Here is a 13377-nt window from a genome sequence, read left to right on the forward strand (position 1 = left end):
TCAATCACATGCGACGTTGGGGTAAATAGGTCAGTGTGTCGGATTTGTTGGGTCTAAAGAATATCTTAGATTTTTTCCTTTCTAACACTATGAATTCAAAGCATGCATCCCAAATGTGCAGCAAAAATGCACAACTGAATTTAATCCTTTGCAACTGCAGGCAGTCTTTTTCCAAACAACTGGCACTTTTTAGGTTGACGTAATGCTCTTTCTCTCTGTGTGTGTGTGTGTGTGTGAGTAAACCCCGAGGTCCACATCCACTTCTTATCTCACATGCCACATGTGTTTAAACACACACTCTCACTGTCTTATCGCGCCTTGGTGCTTATCTCACGTGTGCAAATCGTTCACCTTTGAGTAAATAAACAAGGCAGCGAGTCGCCTGACGAAAACTGACCCAAATATGACAGCTCTGACATTTAACACACACACATTGTACACTCGTCCACTGATGTAAGACCGCAGATAGGTTCAGGTTCTTACATTCACCGCTCTCCACTTCACCGTTCTGATTCTACATGGTCCTCTTGAGGCACAGCTGATATTATAAAAGTCAGAAATCAATACAATAGCTCTGAGGTGACTTGGGTACGTTCCAGTTTCACACCTTGTTATCCAGTCGTGGGCACCTGACCTTTTGCGAGTCGTGTATGGAGGTGGAACGTGTAGGTGGGCAGGTGGGACGTTGGCATGTGGCGGCCATGTTTCATTGACGTCAATGACCTTTACATTCATATCGCTGTGGATCGGCATTGACCGAAGTGAACTTCAGAGTTTCTTTACCTGTCCGTTTTTAAACATGAAAAATCTATGTGAATCAATGAGAATGAATTGGCCCAAGTGTTTCTCAATACCAGTCAGTTCCTATTGGGAGATGCCTTCTTACAATTTGCTTATGATTCATGTAGTCTTAAACAGCTAGATGCTTGAGTCTGCTCCATAGTTGTATAGCTATGTGCTGATGGCGTTAAAGCTTTTGTGTGCTTTTAATACCAAAACAACCACCACATTTTTCTACCACATAAAATATATTCAATATATGATGTTCACCGTGGCTCCTTGAGGTTTGATATTGCGCATTTAAAGGCATAGTTTAACCAGAAAAAAACATTTTCTTTCATCATTCACTCAACCTGTATGACTTGGTTTCTTTGATCACAAAAGATGACATTTTGAAGAATATTGGTAACCAAACACATTTGACCCTTTTGACCATGTATACAAAACCACTGACATTTCTCAAAATATGAAAAACATGTAGGTGAATGAATGGGCGATGTGTGTGTATTATGTAACATGAACGTATATTCAATTGTATATCTTTCGGTCAGTAATTGGACTTTAGTTAGTCCTTGGGCATGTCATGTTTACTGTGGATGTGAGGTTTATTTATTAATCCATCTAATCATTTTATATTTGTTTCTCCTACACCACCCACATCTGTTGAGCTTCATGCACATTCACACAACCCAAGACCACTCAAGAAGTTTAGAGTCTCCTTCTCTGTGTATTGCATTCCTTGAGTGTTTTCTAGTTACAGCTGGATTAATTGGCCCATCTGGTGAGACACAGACAGCCTAAAAATTCTCATCCTCTCTGGTCTTCCTGAATGTGGTAGTGATGCTGTGGACATTTATGCGCTCAATGGGGGAAGGTCTATTTAGATTCTGACATTGATGGTGTTTGGGGGAAGCGGTCTAGGGTGGGATACTTGTGAGTTGATGAATGCCGGAGAGCAAAGGTCACTGTCATGTTGTGTCAGACGTAGAGGTTGTTCACACTGGTTTCAACGCCAGTTGTGCCTGACAGCCTGAGTCTCCTGAAACAAGAGTAAATTAAAGGAGGAATAGGTCTACAAGCTGCTGTTTATTGACAGCAATGTCAAAACTGAAATGAGGTTGGAGGACAGACGTCTTACACATCAATGGGTTTTGTTTATTTTTTTTGACACTTTTTATCCAAAGAGACTTCAGACACATTTTTTTATCGCTATGTTTGTTCCCTGGGGATCAAACCCATATTCTTTGCGCTCTTAATGCAAAATGAAGCTACAATGAAATCTGGTGTATGACTGAAAAATAAGCAATTGGGGTCTAGTTCAGAATTAGCTGATAGACAATCGTTTCACCAAAACGATCTGTTACATGTTTTAGGACTGTCATTGTGGGACAGATACTGTAAGTGGGATGATATATTAAAGTGGGTCAAACTTTGATCAAGGGTGCATTCCTGCGGGATTCTTTGACTTGAAATATTAAATGCATGGGGCAAATTTAATGGAACACAAAGGTCAGATACATTTTCTTCAAGGGCAACATCCTAATGTACCTTTGCAGGACTAGTTGTAAATACAAATCATATTAAATTGACAAACCATAGAGACGCTCTGGGCTGATGTGAAGGTTTTTTTTCTGGGCACTTACTATTTTTCTACTATTAAGAATATTATCAAACTAAATTTGATGTCTTTGCGTATTTATATACTAGTTGTAAATTTGACACATAGTTCTTACTGATTATTTTCTTAAATCTTATTCACATTAAGGGATGTGTGTTTGTGTGACTTGATAATCATTGTTTACATTTTTTTTTGTATAATTTCAATATATATGATGTCTAAAGTAGTAAGATTGGTAACCGTGTGTGTTTGCCTCAGTTATTATTCGGTCTTCGGTCATATATGGATATTTGGAGCTTCTAACAAGCCTATTAAATTGGTCAGGCGTTGAACCTGGTGATGCGGGTGAATGAGTTCTGATTGGGCGCTTTTGACAGGTATCCGGTGCAACATGTCAGATGTCACCGTGAGCACTGTTGACTGTTGGGTCCCATGTGAAATTCATATCTCAGATGTACATACACAAACATGCTTCCATAAATGCATCTAGAATTGCTCTCTCCTGCAATTTGTTCGAAATAGTTACGCTTTTATTTCTTTAGGTTGAAGAACATCCTACTCTTACAAAATCTATTGAATGGTGCTTGAATGCCCTGAAATGTATTGTGCTGGCCATATGGTCTAAAATAAGTAAGTAATTTTATTCAAATTTGTGCTTTGGCCTCTTTTTAGGTAAATGGGCGTGACTTTTCTAAGTCAGGACATGATGGGGCGGTGGAAGCCATGAGGAAGGACCCTATTGTGGTGCAGGTACTGAGGCGAGGCCACGCATCTCGAAACCAGAGCAGCTTACAGGAAGTGTGTGTGGTGGACGTATGCACTCAGACGGACATCACATTTGAGCACATCATGGCTCTGGCAAAGATGAGACCCAGTACCCCTCCAGTGCCGGACATCTGCCCCTTCCTGCTGTCTGACAGGTACATATGCTAAGGTTTTTAACATTTCAACACAAAACCACTATAATACTGCACACAGCTTTCCTCTGGCAAATACATGCTTCTAGCAAATGCAGACAGTACATCTCTTTAGTCTCTCTTAACCACTCGGGTTTGAATTTCAATGACGTCCCACTGGTGCATCTTATTGTCAAGAATTTCTTCATCGCCCAGCAACGGCTGTAATCCCCCCTCCCCCTCGAAATATCCCTCACCACGTCGTAAAGTCACACCGGGGCCTATGTGTAATTATTGTGGTAGCTTTCCTTATCCATTTCCAGTAATGAGTAGTATGCAGGGTGATTAAAACCTAATGGAGTGCTAAAATATCAAACAGGCTGGCACACGGGTTTCTCTTAGTATTTTATACCCTTTTACAGCCCTTGAACCACTTCAAATTGTCCAATGAGACATAAATCACTCAGTCCTTCGGTGTGGTTTGTGTGGACGATCTGATCAGCTGCCTCCTGATGTGCTTTTTTGTGGATTTCTATATATTTATGCGTGTACGTGTGGCCACGGATCACCAGAAATAAGGATTCAGTTCATTTTCGTGTGCGCATGTGTCCAAGCAGGCTTTGCACAGATTGCTTAGTTGCGTGCAACAGTTAATTTGCAATTGAACCCCAACATGATGCGTTAACAGATTAATGAGTATTGTTCGTAATTGCATGCGTCCTATGGCTACAAAGTAATTCTGTTATCCTCTGAGGAGCGTAACGCATGGTTTGGAGTCTGCTTAATTTGAGCGTACTGACTTAACTATATTATTGCAAATGGAACGTTGTGCGTAAATCTAGCCTAGTACATAATGTTTGTTTCTCTTGTTCTCGTTCCCCAGCTGTCATTCCATTCAGACGGTGGATCATGAATATTTTGATTGTCCAGAGTATGTATCCAGCACTCAGGCAGAAGTGGAAAGGGCCGATGAATTTGAATGCGAGGTGAGTCGAAGGCAGAGGGTTTCTAATCCGTTAAAAAGCAGACCCATTTGCCATGATGAAATTCATATTTTTATGGGTTCCAATGAAGTTTAAGGTGCATAAAGAATGAATTTCAAGGGGATATTGGTGGTATATTAAGGGGATAGTTCACCCAAAAAGAAAATTCTGTGGTATTTGGTTCAATCTTACTGTCATTTCAAGTCAAAATAGTCTAAAGTCTTACGATTCACTTCGCTTTTCTGCTTTTTGTCGTATTGTAAATGGACATTCATGTAAATCAGTCTTCCTTTAATTTTTTATAAAATGACTTGAAGGTTAGTAAATAATGACAGTTCTTTGAGAAGCTTGATACAGCTGGAGAACTTACAAATGATGCCATTATAACTGATATGAATGAAATGTAGGAGACCAGATACATACATAATTAGACTTACTTTAGCATCATTAATGTTTTCCTCTAATGTGTCTCTTATTGATAGTTTTGCTAGGAAAACATGCATATCTGTTAATAGTCAAGACAAGCCCAAATTATTTCTAAAGCACATTTAAAAACAAAAGACTTGCGCCGAAGTGCTGTACGACAATACACAGATCAAAAGCAAACCTCATATAGCAATAAGCACAACAAATGAAATACAATAAAAAATACATTTTAATCAAAAGCAAAAAAATAAGATTTAAGAAGGGATTTAATAAATCATCATTATAAAGATTCATTAGAATTTTTTCTATATCAGATGTAGTGTTAAACTAGTCGATCGTATTTGCTGTGGTTTTGCAATATCTCATGTAACAATTGCATTTTTAAAACTAGCAAATCAGCGTCTGTATTTCTAGGATTTTTAACGATACAATTCACCTGAAAAATTGTTAGCATGCATTCATGTTTTTTGCCGGATAATTTTACATACACAGTGGCTACGTCTGTCAAGTCTGTTTGTATGGGGATCCTTCAAAATTCACAAAAATAATATACAGCTGTGGAATGACTCGAAGGTTGAGTAAATAATGACAGACGTCCTCTCTCTCTGGGTTCTGCATTAGCCCACGACGCTTCACGAGTGGATGAGCTCCTTCCACGCGAAATAACATCAGCCTGTCTGTCACGATCCGATCTTTCAAAACCGACCAAAACAAAACTAATAGCATTGGGAGGGAACATGAATGTGGCACATATCCTCGATAAGTTCCATGATCTGTAGAATTATCAGCGATTTGGGAGTTCCTTCAGTAGGCGCTTTTACTTTCAGGCGGATTGTAGTGGATCATTCTGTTCGGCAGATCGGTTGATCCGTTTCTGTGAACACGTGGCCTTAAACAATAGGCCTGGGGAAAATATGAGGTATCTTCTAGCTTCCAAACGATCAATATGAAGCCATATTGAAGCTATATTAAAGCCGGTGGTGATGAATTGCATCCATTGCGGACTGACAGTAACCGGGGTTCAGCTGAAATATGAGAGAGTTCGCCTATTTATATCCCACCATGGACATTGCAGTGAAGGGGTTGGTAACTCATTTTTTGAAATTATTTGCCAAATAAGGATATTTGGCAGTTTGGTGAATGTGTTCTTGGAAGAAAAGGTGGGACTTCTTACTGTCTCTGTTGTAAATCTGGTTAATGTGGAGGGAGGAGGGCTGGTTGATGTACGATGGCAATGCTCGGTCAAGACTGTCGACCGGTAAATGAGCCGTTTTGCTTGAATGAACCAAGCACATGGTTAGTGCCTAGGTATGGCAAACCACTGTATCTTGAGAAATAAATATTTCAAATGCAGTGTTGTTAGTAATGCCAAGCATCGGCTTTGACAAGCATCATAAAAGTCGACCATCATATTGACCATCTTCCGCAGGACTAATAATGGAGACCGAACGAGTGAACTGAAACTATGGACTCCAAGAAATCCGCTATCTTTTAGGCTTTGCCAGATAAGGTTCTCTTAAAAAAGGCTTTACACATTTATTTGTCAACTGAACCAAACTGATTTTTGTATTTCTGTGTGATTCAGCTATGTTGGTTTCACACAAAACGTGTGCTGCGTAAATTTGTTCAAGATTAGAGTCATATTCAGTGTAAGCAAATCTGTATATCATTTATTTTACAGAGCGTCATTTAGTTTACTGCTCATTTTGAACACTATTTGAAGAGCCCTTAAAATACTTAAGTACACGCTGAACTAAGTTTGCTTTGGTTTTATTCTCAACTATACAATATAAACGATACATTAATGAAAGCCGTACATTCAAAATGTCTGGGTTTGTTTGTGTGTTACAGGAGGTCGAGCTCTGTCGAATGAACTGCCAGGAAAAACTTGGTCTGACACTCTGTTACCGCACCGATGAGGATGAAGATGCAGCGATCTTTGTTGGCCAGGTGGGTTCTTTGAACTGTAAGGAAATTATGATCATTATAGGATCTTTATCTCAATGAAAGTGGTCACATTTTGAATGAAAACTTTTGTTTGTGAAAAAGGAACTGAAAAATGTTTTTGGTAATCAAAGACCAATTATTTGTGTTTCATTCAGTGTCATACATACAGAAGTGTGAAATGTAAGATGTGATGTTGAGCATAAAATCCAATCCATGCAGAGCACTTATTAGCATCAATTAAAATGTTCAGAAAAGTAATTAAAAGATAAAAGCTTGGTTTAATCTGATCTCATTCTTCCCCATCACTATGCTCACGGGGTTTAAACGAAAATGCTTTATATGGAAAATTTCCTCTTTTCCGAAGTTCAAATGCCAGACGAAAGTCTAGCAAAACTGAGTCAAGCATGAAGAGAAGAAGTCAGGTCTGGAAAATGATTCCGCATACAGACGGTTCTTTTTCAGCGTTTTAATTGCCGATTTTAATTAGCAGGGAATGGCACCTCTCTCGTCTCCTGCCGAGTGTAAAATGCCACTTTTTCTCCATTCACCTCCTTCGCACACCAAGGAACACAAAGGCTCAAAACAGAGAGTGTTTTTCAACGCAGACAGGGAGTGAATTATTGTAGAGATGTTGCCGGTTCTTACACCATTCTCTCACACAGATATGTAAATGAAGACCACCTGACTGCAGACAGGGCAAAAGATGATTTTCTCATTCATATCATCACAGGTTTAGCACAAACAACTTACAAAAAGGATTTGTTTATGCCTGGGGGAGACCTTGAGGTTAAAATCTAAAAAAAGTATCGATAGTTCTATATCGTAAATATGTACGCAGTACTATGAAACTATTCATATGAACATATGATACATATTGATATGGATCATGGTAGTTTTATTCTATCCAATCAAAATCCCTTCATCACATCTCGTTGCCAAATCTCACATTTTATAATGTTTATTTTATTTATTGATTACAATTATTCAGTTTCATAATACATTTTTTATGATTATGTTTCTGTAAATAGTCTAACATGTATGTTTTTAATCCTAGAATCGTTCCAATTCTTATGAATTATTTTGATAGTTAATGGAGTAGCATTGTATTCACGTATTGAGGTCATCTTTGTTGTCGTTAATAGGTTGAGCCCAACAGCTTAGCCGGAAGGGATGGACGCATCAGAGAGGGCGACAGAATTTTACAGGTGCGGTACAAAAAATACACAAGCTCATTTACATTCAACACCTGCATTGAATGTCCTACAAAACAAGATGAAGACTTTTGAATTATTAGACCCTTTTGTTCCAGATTTTAAGTTTTTTCTGAGCTGTTCCAATCTTCTCTGCCAATTTCCAATTATGTGTGAATGACGCGGTGCCAAGATGGCGAGGACAAGCACCGCCCACTATAGGCTTCAAAATTGATCTTCACAAATCTATGGGTGACGTCACGGACTATGTCTATGTTCAATGCAGTCTATGTTTTTTTTTACGTAAAGCTGGAAATAAGTAGAAGGTATTATAGGATTTTGACTCCGTAATCTCCATTGGACAAAAGGTCAGATTTCTTTTTTCCATTGAAGCGCAAAGAATGTTCTTTGGATTTCTGCATTAAGCATATTGGTATAACATGGATCATCAGTTTTTGAACAAACTTGAAGAGTCCGTGCCAGCTCAAGTGCATTTGAGCAAAACCGGGACATAATAAATCCAAAAATAATTATTTCCAACCTTTAATTTTACATAAAATGCTGAAAAATTATTTTAAATGAAAGAAACATGTCTATTTCATTTCAAAAGCAGCATTTTCACGTGTGGTATCCAACTTCATTCATCCCTGTGGATATATCTGTGCAAATGTTGTACTAACAAATCTAGCCGCTCGCAAATAAACCAGATTATCATGATAAACTGCAGTTAAATATCAGTTTCTAATGCCTCCGCGTTTACAGCGTGTTAACAGACTTAGTGTGACATTCAACAGAGGCCATAGGGATAAAGGTTCAAATAATTTATGAGTGAAATAAGACAGAGAGAGAAAGATATAGTACAAGCGACATGAAGCATCTGTGGATGTAGCAGTGAGGGAGATAAATGCACCGATTCAGCTCGCGTCTGTCTCGTTCACTCCACCCCTATTATCTTCCTGTGACAGTACCATTACTCTATAGGAGAAAAGATGAACGACACCTGTCAGATCCTGGTTAATTGTGTGTCTGGGGTGTGTGTGCCGCCAAAATGCTTTTATAAAAGCTGCGGCCCCTGCAGCCCATTCGGCAGTCTTTGTAATCGATGCAAAGTCTGTCCCGTAGTAAGTGCATAATTGACTGGAGGTTGTTATTTCACGGCGGGGGCCTGGCTTTGGCACGTTTGAGAGGAAATGCAATTTTGCTTCACTTCTGTCATTGATGAAGTGTGTTTCCGGTATGAAGATCTTGACAGTCTATCATTAGCTTTGTGTGTGAGTCATTGTCTCAGTGAATCCATGTTTCTTCCAGATAAACGGTCATGACGTGCAGGACAAGGAAGAGGCTGTTGCTCTTCTCTCAAATGAGAATTCCAGATCCATAGTATTGCTTATCACCAGACCTGAAGGACAGGTGGGTTAATAGGCATTGTTGATGGTTTTGACCCGTATTAGTGCCAAATGGATGTTTGGATGAATTTGGATGTGCAAGGCCGTTTTGACTTTGATATAATGATATATATTTGATATATATATATATATATATATATATATTAAGAAAGAATTGGCAAGTATTTTGACCAACTCTGAGTGCTCCGTGTGTCTGTTAGATTACATCTGTCTTGTTTTTCTAAGATGGATGGAAGCTGGCTTGATGAGGACCATCATGATTTCCTAGAGGAACTGAAGATGGAGATTCTACAGGGGAAGAAAAAAGAAGGAATTCTTCAAACAGCAAGACGCATGAAGCAGGTATGAAGTCTGATGTTCCTTAGCCGTAGTTCATTTGACAGTCATTAAGAGCTCTTGTCTTTTTGTTTCTTACAGTCTAAAAGACTTGAGGAACAATCTACAGACACAGCCATCTGCTCCTCGAGCATTCCTGAAATGGACAGCGGTGTGAAATGCAGCTTTGATGAGGGCTCTGAACATGAACTTTCTCACTCCCAAACAAGAACTCAACATCAACTTCTGGACAGGTGGGAGGCAGGCTCGCATTTAGTTCCTATGGACACCATGAGCTTTGGCAGGCAGGAGCCAGGTCAGGATGGAATGACGAGTGAGAACGGAGTTGAATGTGACCACTTTCAACAGCTCCTGGAGCTCAAGTGCCAGATCCGTAATGGCGGGGAATGTGGGTTAGTCTACAGACGGAGCAGCACCATTGAATGCAGCCTGACAGAGCAAGGCGGGAGTGGTGTGGCACGGGAGCTGCACATGCTCAACGAGGAGCTTCGCAACATTGAACGAGAGTGTCAGAGTATCATGCAATCCCACCAGCTCCGTAGGAGCAAACACGACTCGCCCAGGACAGACAAGGAGAACCGCCTGCGGCGTGGCAAGCTTGCGGATATAAATGAGTATCCTGAAAGACTTCAAGGGGAGAAGATGCGAGAAAAAGATAGTTCTAGTGCCTATAACACAGCGGAAAGCTCTCGCTCAACACCGCTGGGAACAGAGGGGTCGCCTGACCTCTCGCTTCACCGTCGTGTCCACTTGACCAATCAGAAGAACCTGCGAAGCACTCAAAATGTACAGAGCCCATACAATAGCCCGTACAATAGCCCAATTTTATCATTTCCAAGCCAAAGTAGCTCTGCTTATACTCGTGCCCATACGTACACCAGCTCATCGCCTCCTTTACCGACCCCCATGACCAGTCCTGGTTCACAAGGTCCCAGCCAGGCTTTCTCCAGCAGCCTGGAGCAAAGCCTTAGCAACCCCTCAGAATCCGACCCAGCCCTCCCAGCAGACGACGAACGCTGTGAAAGGAACCGGAGTCGAGCCTCAGCCACCCAGCTCTGCACATCGCCCTACCACAGCAACACCGCACCAACCCATGCCCCTGGCACACGGCATTACCAGAGCTACCTACAGCTCCTACAGCAACATTCCTCTTCTTCTCTGGAGTACTCCCAGAGCCAGCTCAGCCTTCTCAGCCTCCGTGGACGGCCCGGTCCTGCACAATCCGGCCGGGTGGAATGGAAGGTTAAAGTCCGGGCGGATGGAACTAGGTACGTTGCACGCCGGCCCGCAAGAGACCGCATTCTACGTGAGCGAGCCCTGCGGATCCGCGAGGAACGTAGCGGAGGGATGACTACAGATGACGACGCAGTCAGCGAGTTGAAGATGGGTCGGTATTGGAGCAAGGAAGAACGCAAGCAGCAGCTAGCACGTGCGAGAGAGCAGCGACGCAGGAGGGAGTTCATGCAGAGGAGCAGGCTGGAGTGTCTTAAGGAGACTATGGGGACCGCGAGTGGGGAGGTGAGCATCCTGGAGCTCAGCCATAAGAAGATGCTGAAGAAGCGAAACAAGAAGATCCTAGACAATTGGATGACAATTCAAGAGCTAATGAGCCATGGGGCACGAGCACCTGAGGGTACCAAAGTGCACAATGCCTTCCTCTCGGTCACAACCGTTTAGATAATGTGGTCTCGCTTTTATGTTCTCGCCTGGTTCCAAGTGGCCATTTTCTAAAGGTTAAGATGCAGATATTTTTCATGCTCTGTCATGAGACTCGTTTCAACTCAACTGGGTGTTATCTCAAGAAATGTGAATGTTAAAACTCTCTTTTGATATATTGACTCTAACGTTCCAGACCTCGCTGTGATTTCTTACTAGAATGTATAAAAGACTGTTGTTATAGGATTTTACGCACTGCATTGTGTCTAAATGTAGTGTTTCGGTCCATGCATTTGTATTTTATAAAGTTTTCATTGGATATAAACTGTACTTGAATGTATGATGTTGGCATTTGCTGCCATTCCATCTCTTAACTATGTAAATATTCTCGAAAGTTCTTCATTTCAGCGACAGGTTTACACGTTTGGCATAATGCAAAATGTGACCATTTTTTGTATTGTATACAATGCATACGATTTTTGTACGATTCTGAAACTAATGAATATTATTTATATTTTTGAGTCGTAAGTTATGTAGCCTTTGTTCCATCTTTATAATGCCAAATGACCCAGTCTGTATCTCAGTCAGCCGAAAAACATGGAGTTTATATCTAATTCCACTCATTGTGCCTTGTATGGAGGCAAATTTTTCTACCACAGGTTATGACGAGACACCCTGAGTTATCTTGTCATTTTTTTGGTCTCTTTTCGATGTAAACGACAACTTTGTAGCCAAGTCTACGTGTTGTGTGCTACATGAGCAAAAAGGATAATAAATGATTGTTACATATCTCAAATGTTAAACATTTTGTTCTTAAATGATGCTTTCCAGATTTCTAGTTGCTCTGTTAGTTTAGCATGCAGAGATGTTTGTCACAGGGGGATTTGATTGATTTTCTTTTCTTGATTGACTTCTTGAACTAATTAAGCTGAAGATCAGAAACCGCTTTGGTCAGATAAACAGCGATTACATCATTAGAGTCAGACAGCTTTGGCATTTGTCAGATTCGCATCATGCACAAATACCACACCTGTCACAATTACACCAACATCCTGTCAGATGCTAACATTAATATCGGATCTGTTAGAATAGGAGTGTATAGTTGTGGGAGTATTTCACTGATAACGTCTCTTGTTAATAATGGATACCTGAAAGCAACGAGGATGGCTATTGTCCTGCCAATGTCAAACGGTAAAAAACAAGATTGTGTGTAACAAAAAAGTTTTACCGTAAAATTTCAGAATATGGATATCCAGAGGAATGTACTTGCAAAGCTTATTGCTTAAGACATTAAGAGAGAACTCATCTTACATAGTTTTTTTTGGCAAATTGTGTATTAAAATTTTTAGCATAAATCTAACCAAATTCAGTTATGTTTCTCTGCTTAAAACAATGAAAATCTGGAAGCAAACAAGGATAATTTGCCCCTGGATTAATATTCTACGGGAAAGGTCTCAAAATATTTGTGTTTTTTTAAATGTATATATTTTTACAGTTATGCTTAGAACATTTAGGTAAAAATGGTAGTATTTCAATGAATAAGAATAAAAACGGTAATTTGATTTTAGTTGGGTAAAATGTGCCGATTATAAATACATGCATTGTCCGCAATGGATAAAAGCTTTGCGTGCATGAGAGAGAGAGTTGTTGGAGTCTGTTTGAAGTCTAATGTTTCTCATCTTTGGTATGAATGTGTGCTGAATGCAAAGACCTGTCTGCTTCTGTTTCAAAGTGATAACACTGCTGCGCATCTCATCCACTGTTGCCGTTAGCCGATGCTTGCTTTGGGTCGCTTAAATACCAGTTTAGACCAACAATTCTCTTTAAAATACCCGCAGTGTACCGTAATTACCCTTTACATCTGGAAAAGTTTTGGTTTGTTGTTTACCTTTCTGTGCATTTTTCATTATTCTCTATTTTTTTCTGTAATGACTTTTTGTGCCTTTTCATTGTGTTGTTTTCTGGAATACCTGGTATATTCAAATGATACAAAGCATATAATTTCGGTATCCATAATTAGTGACTTTGCATCTTTCCATTTTTTTATCTTCGTGCTGAGCTAACCATGATAGTTCACCCCAAAATGAAAACTCTTTCATCATTAACTCAACCTCTTGTCATTTCAAACCTGTATGACTT

The 13377-nt window shown here is 40.1% G+C and overlaps 1 protein-coding gene across 2 annotated transcripts in view; it reads left to right on the plus strand.

Moving 5' to 3' along the window:
• pdzrn4 (PDZ domain containing ring finger 4) overlaps positions 1 to 12038 on the plus strand; it is a 49631-nt gene extending 37593 nt beyond the window's left edge. The window contains exons 2-8 of one of the 2 annotated variants that reach the window (XM_079454551.1): positions 3071 to 3318; positions 4178 to 4280; positions 6555 to 6653; positions 7793 to 7855; positions 9149 to 9250; positions 9472 to 9588; positions 9664 to 12038. In XM_079454551.1, the coding sequence (XP_079310677.1) occupies positions 3122 to 3318; positions 4178 to 4280; positions 6555 to 6653; positions 7793 to 7855; positions 9149 to 9250; positions 9472 to 9588; positions 9664 to 11259 (2277 nt within the window). In that variant the 5' untranslated portion in view covers positions 3071 to 3121 and the 3' untranslated portion in view covers positions 11260 to 12038. The remainder of the gene's footprint in view (positions 1 to 3070; positions 3319 to 4177; positions 4281 to 6554; positions 6654 to 7792; positions 7856 to 9148; positions 9251 to 9471; positions 9589 to 9663) is intronic. The other variant, XM_079454550.1, reaches the window with a different exon arrangement.
• Positions 12039 to 13377: the final 1339 nt, after the last annotated feature.

This window comes from Barbatula barbatula (assembly GCF_947034865.1).
Source record: "Barbatula barbatula genome assembly, chromosome: 4".
Classification (NCBI taxonomy): domain Eukaryota; kingdom Metazoa; phylum Chordata; class Actinopteri; order Cypriniformes; family Nemacheilidae; genus Barbatula; species Barbatula barbatula.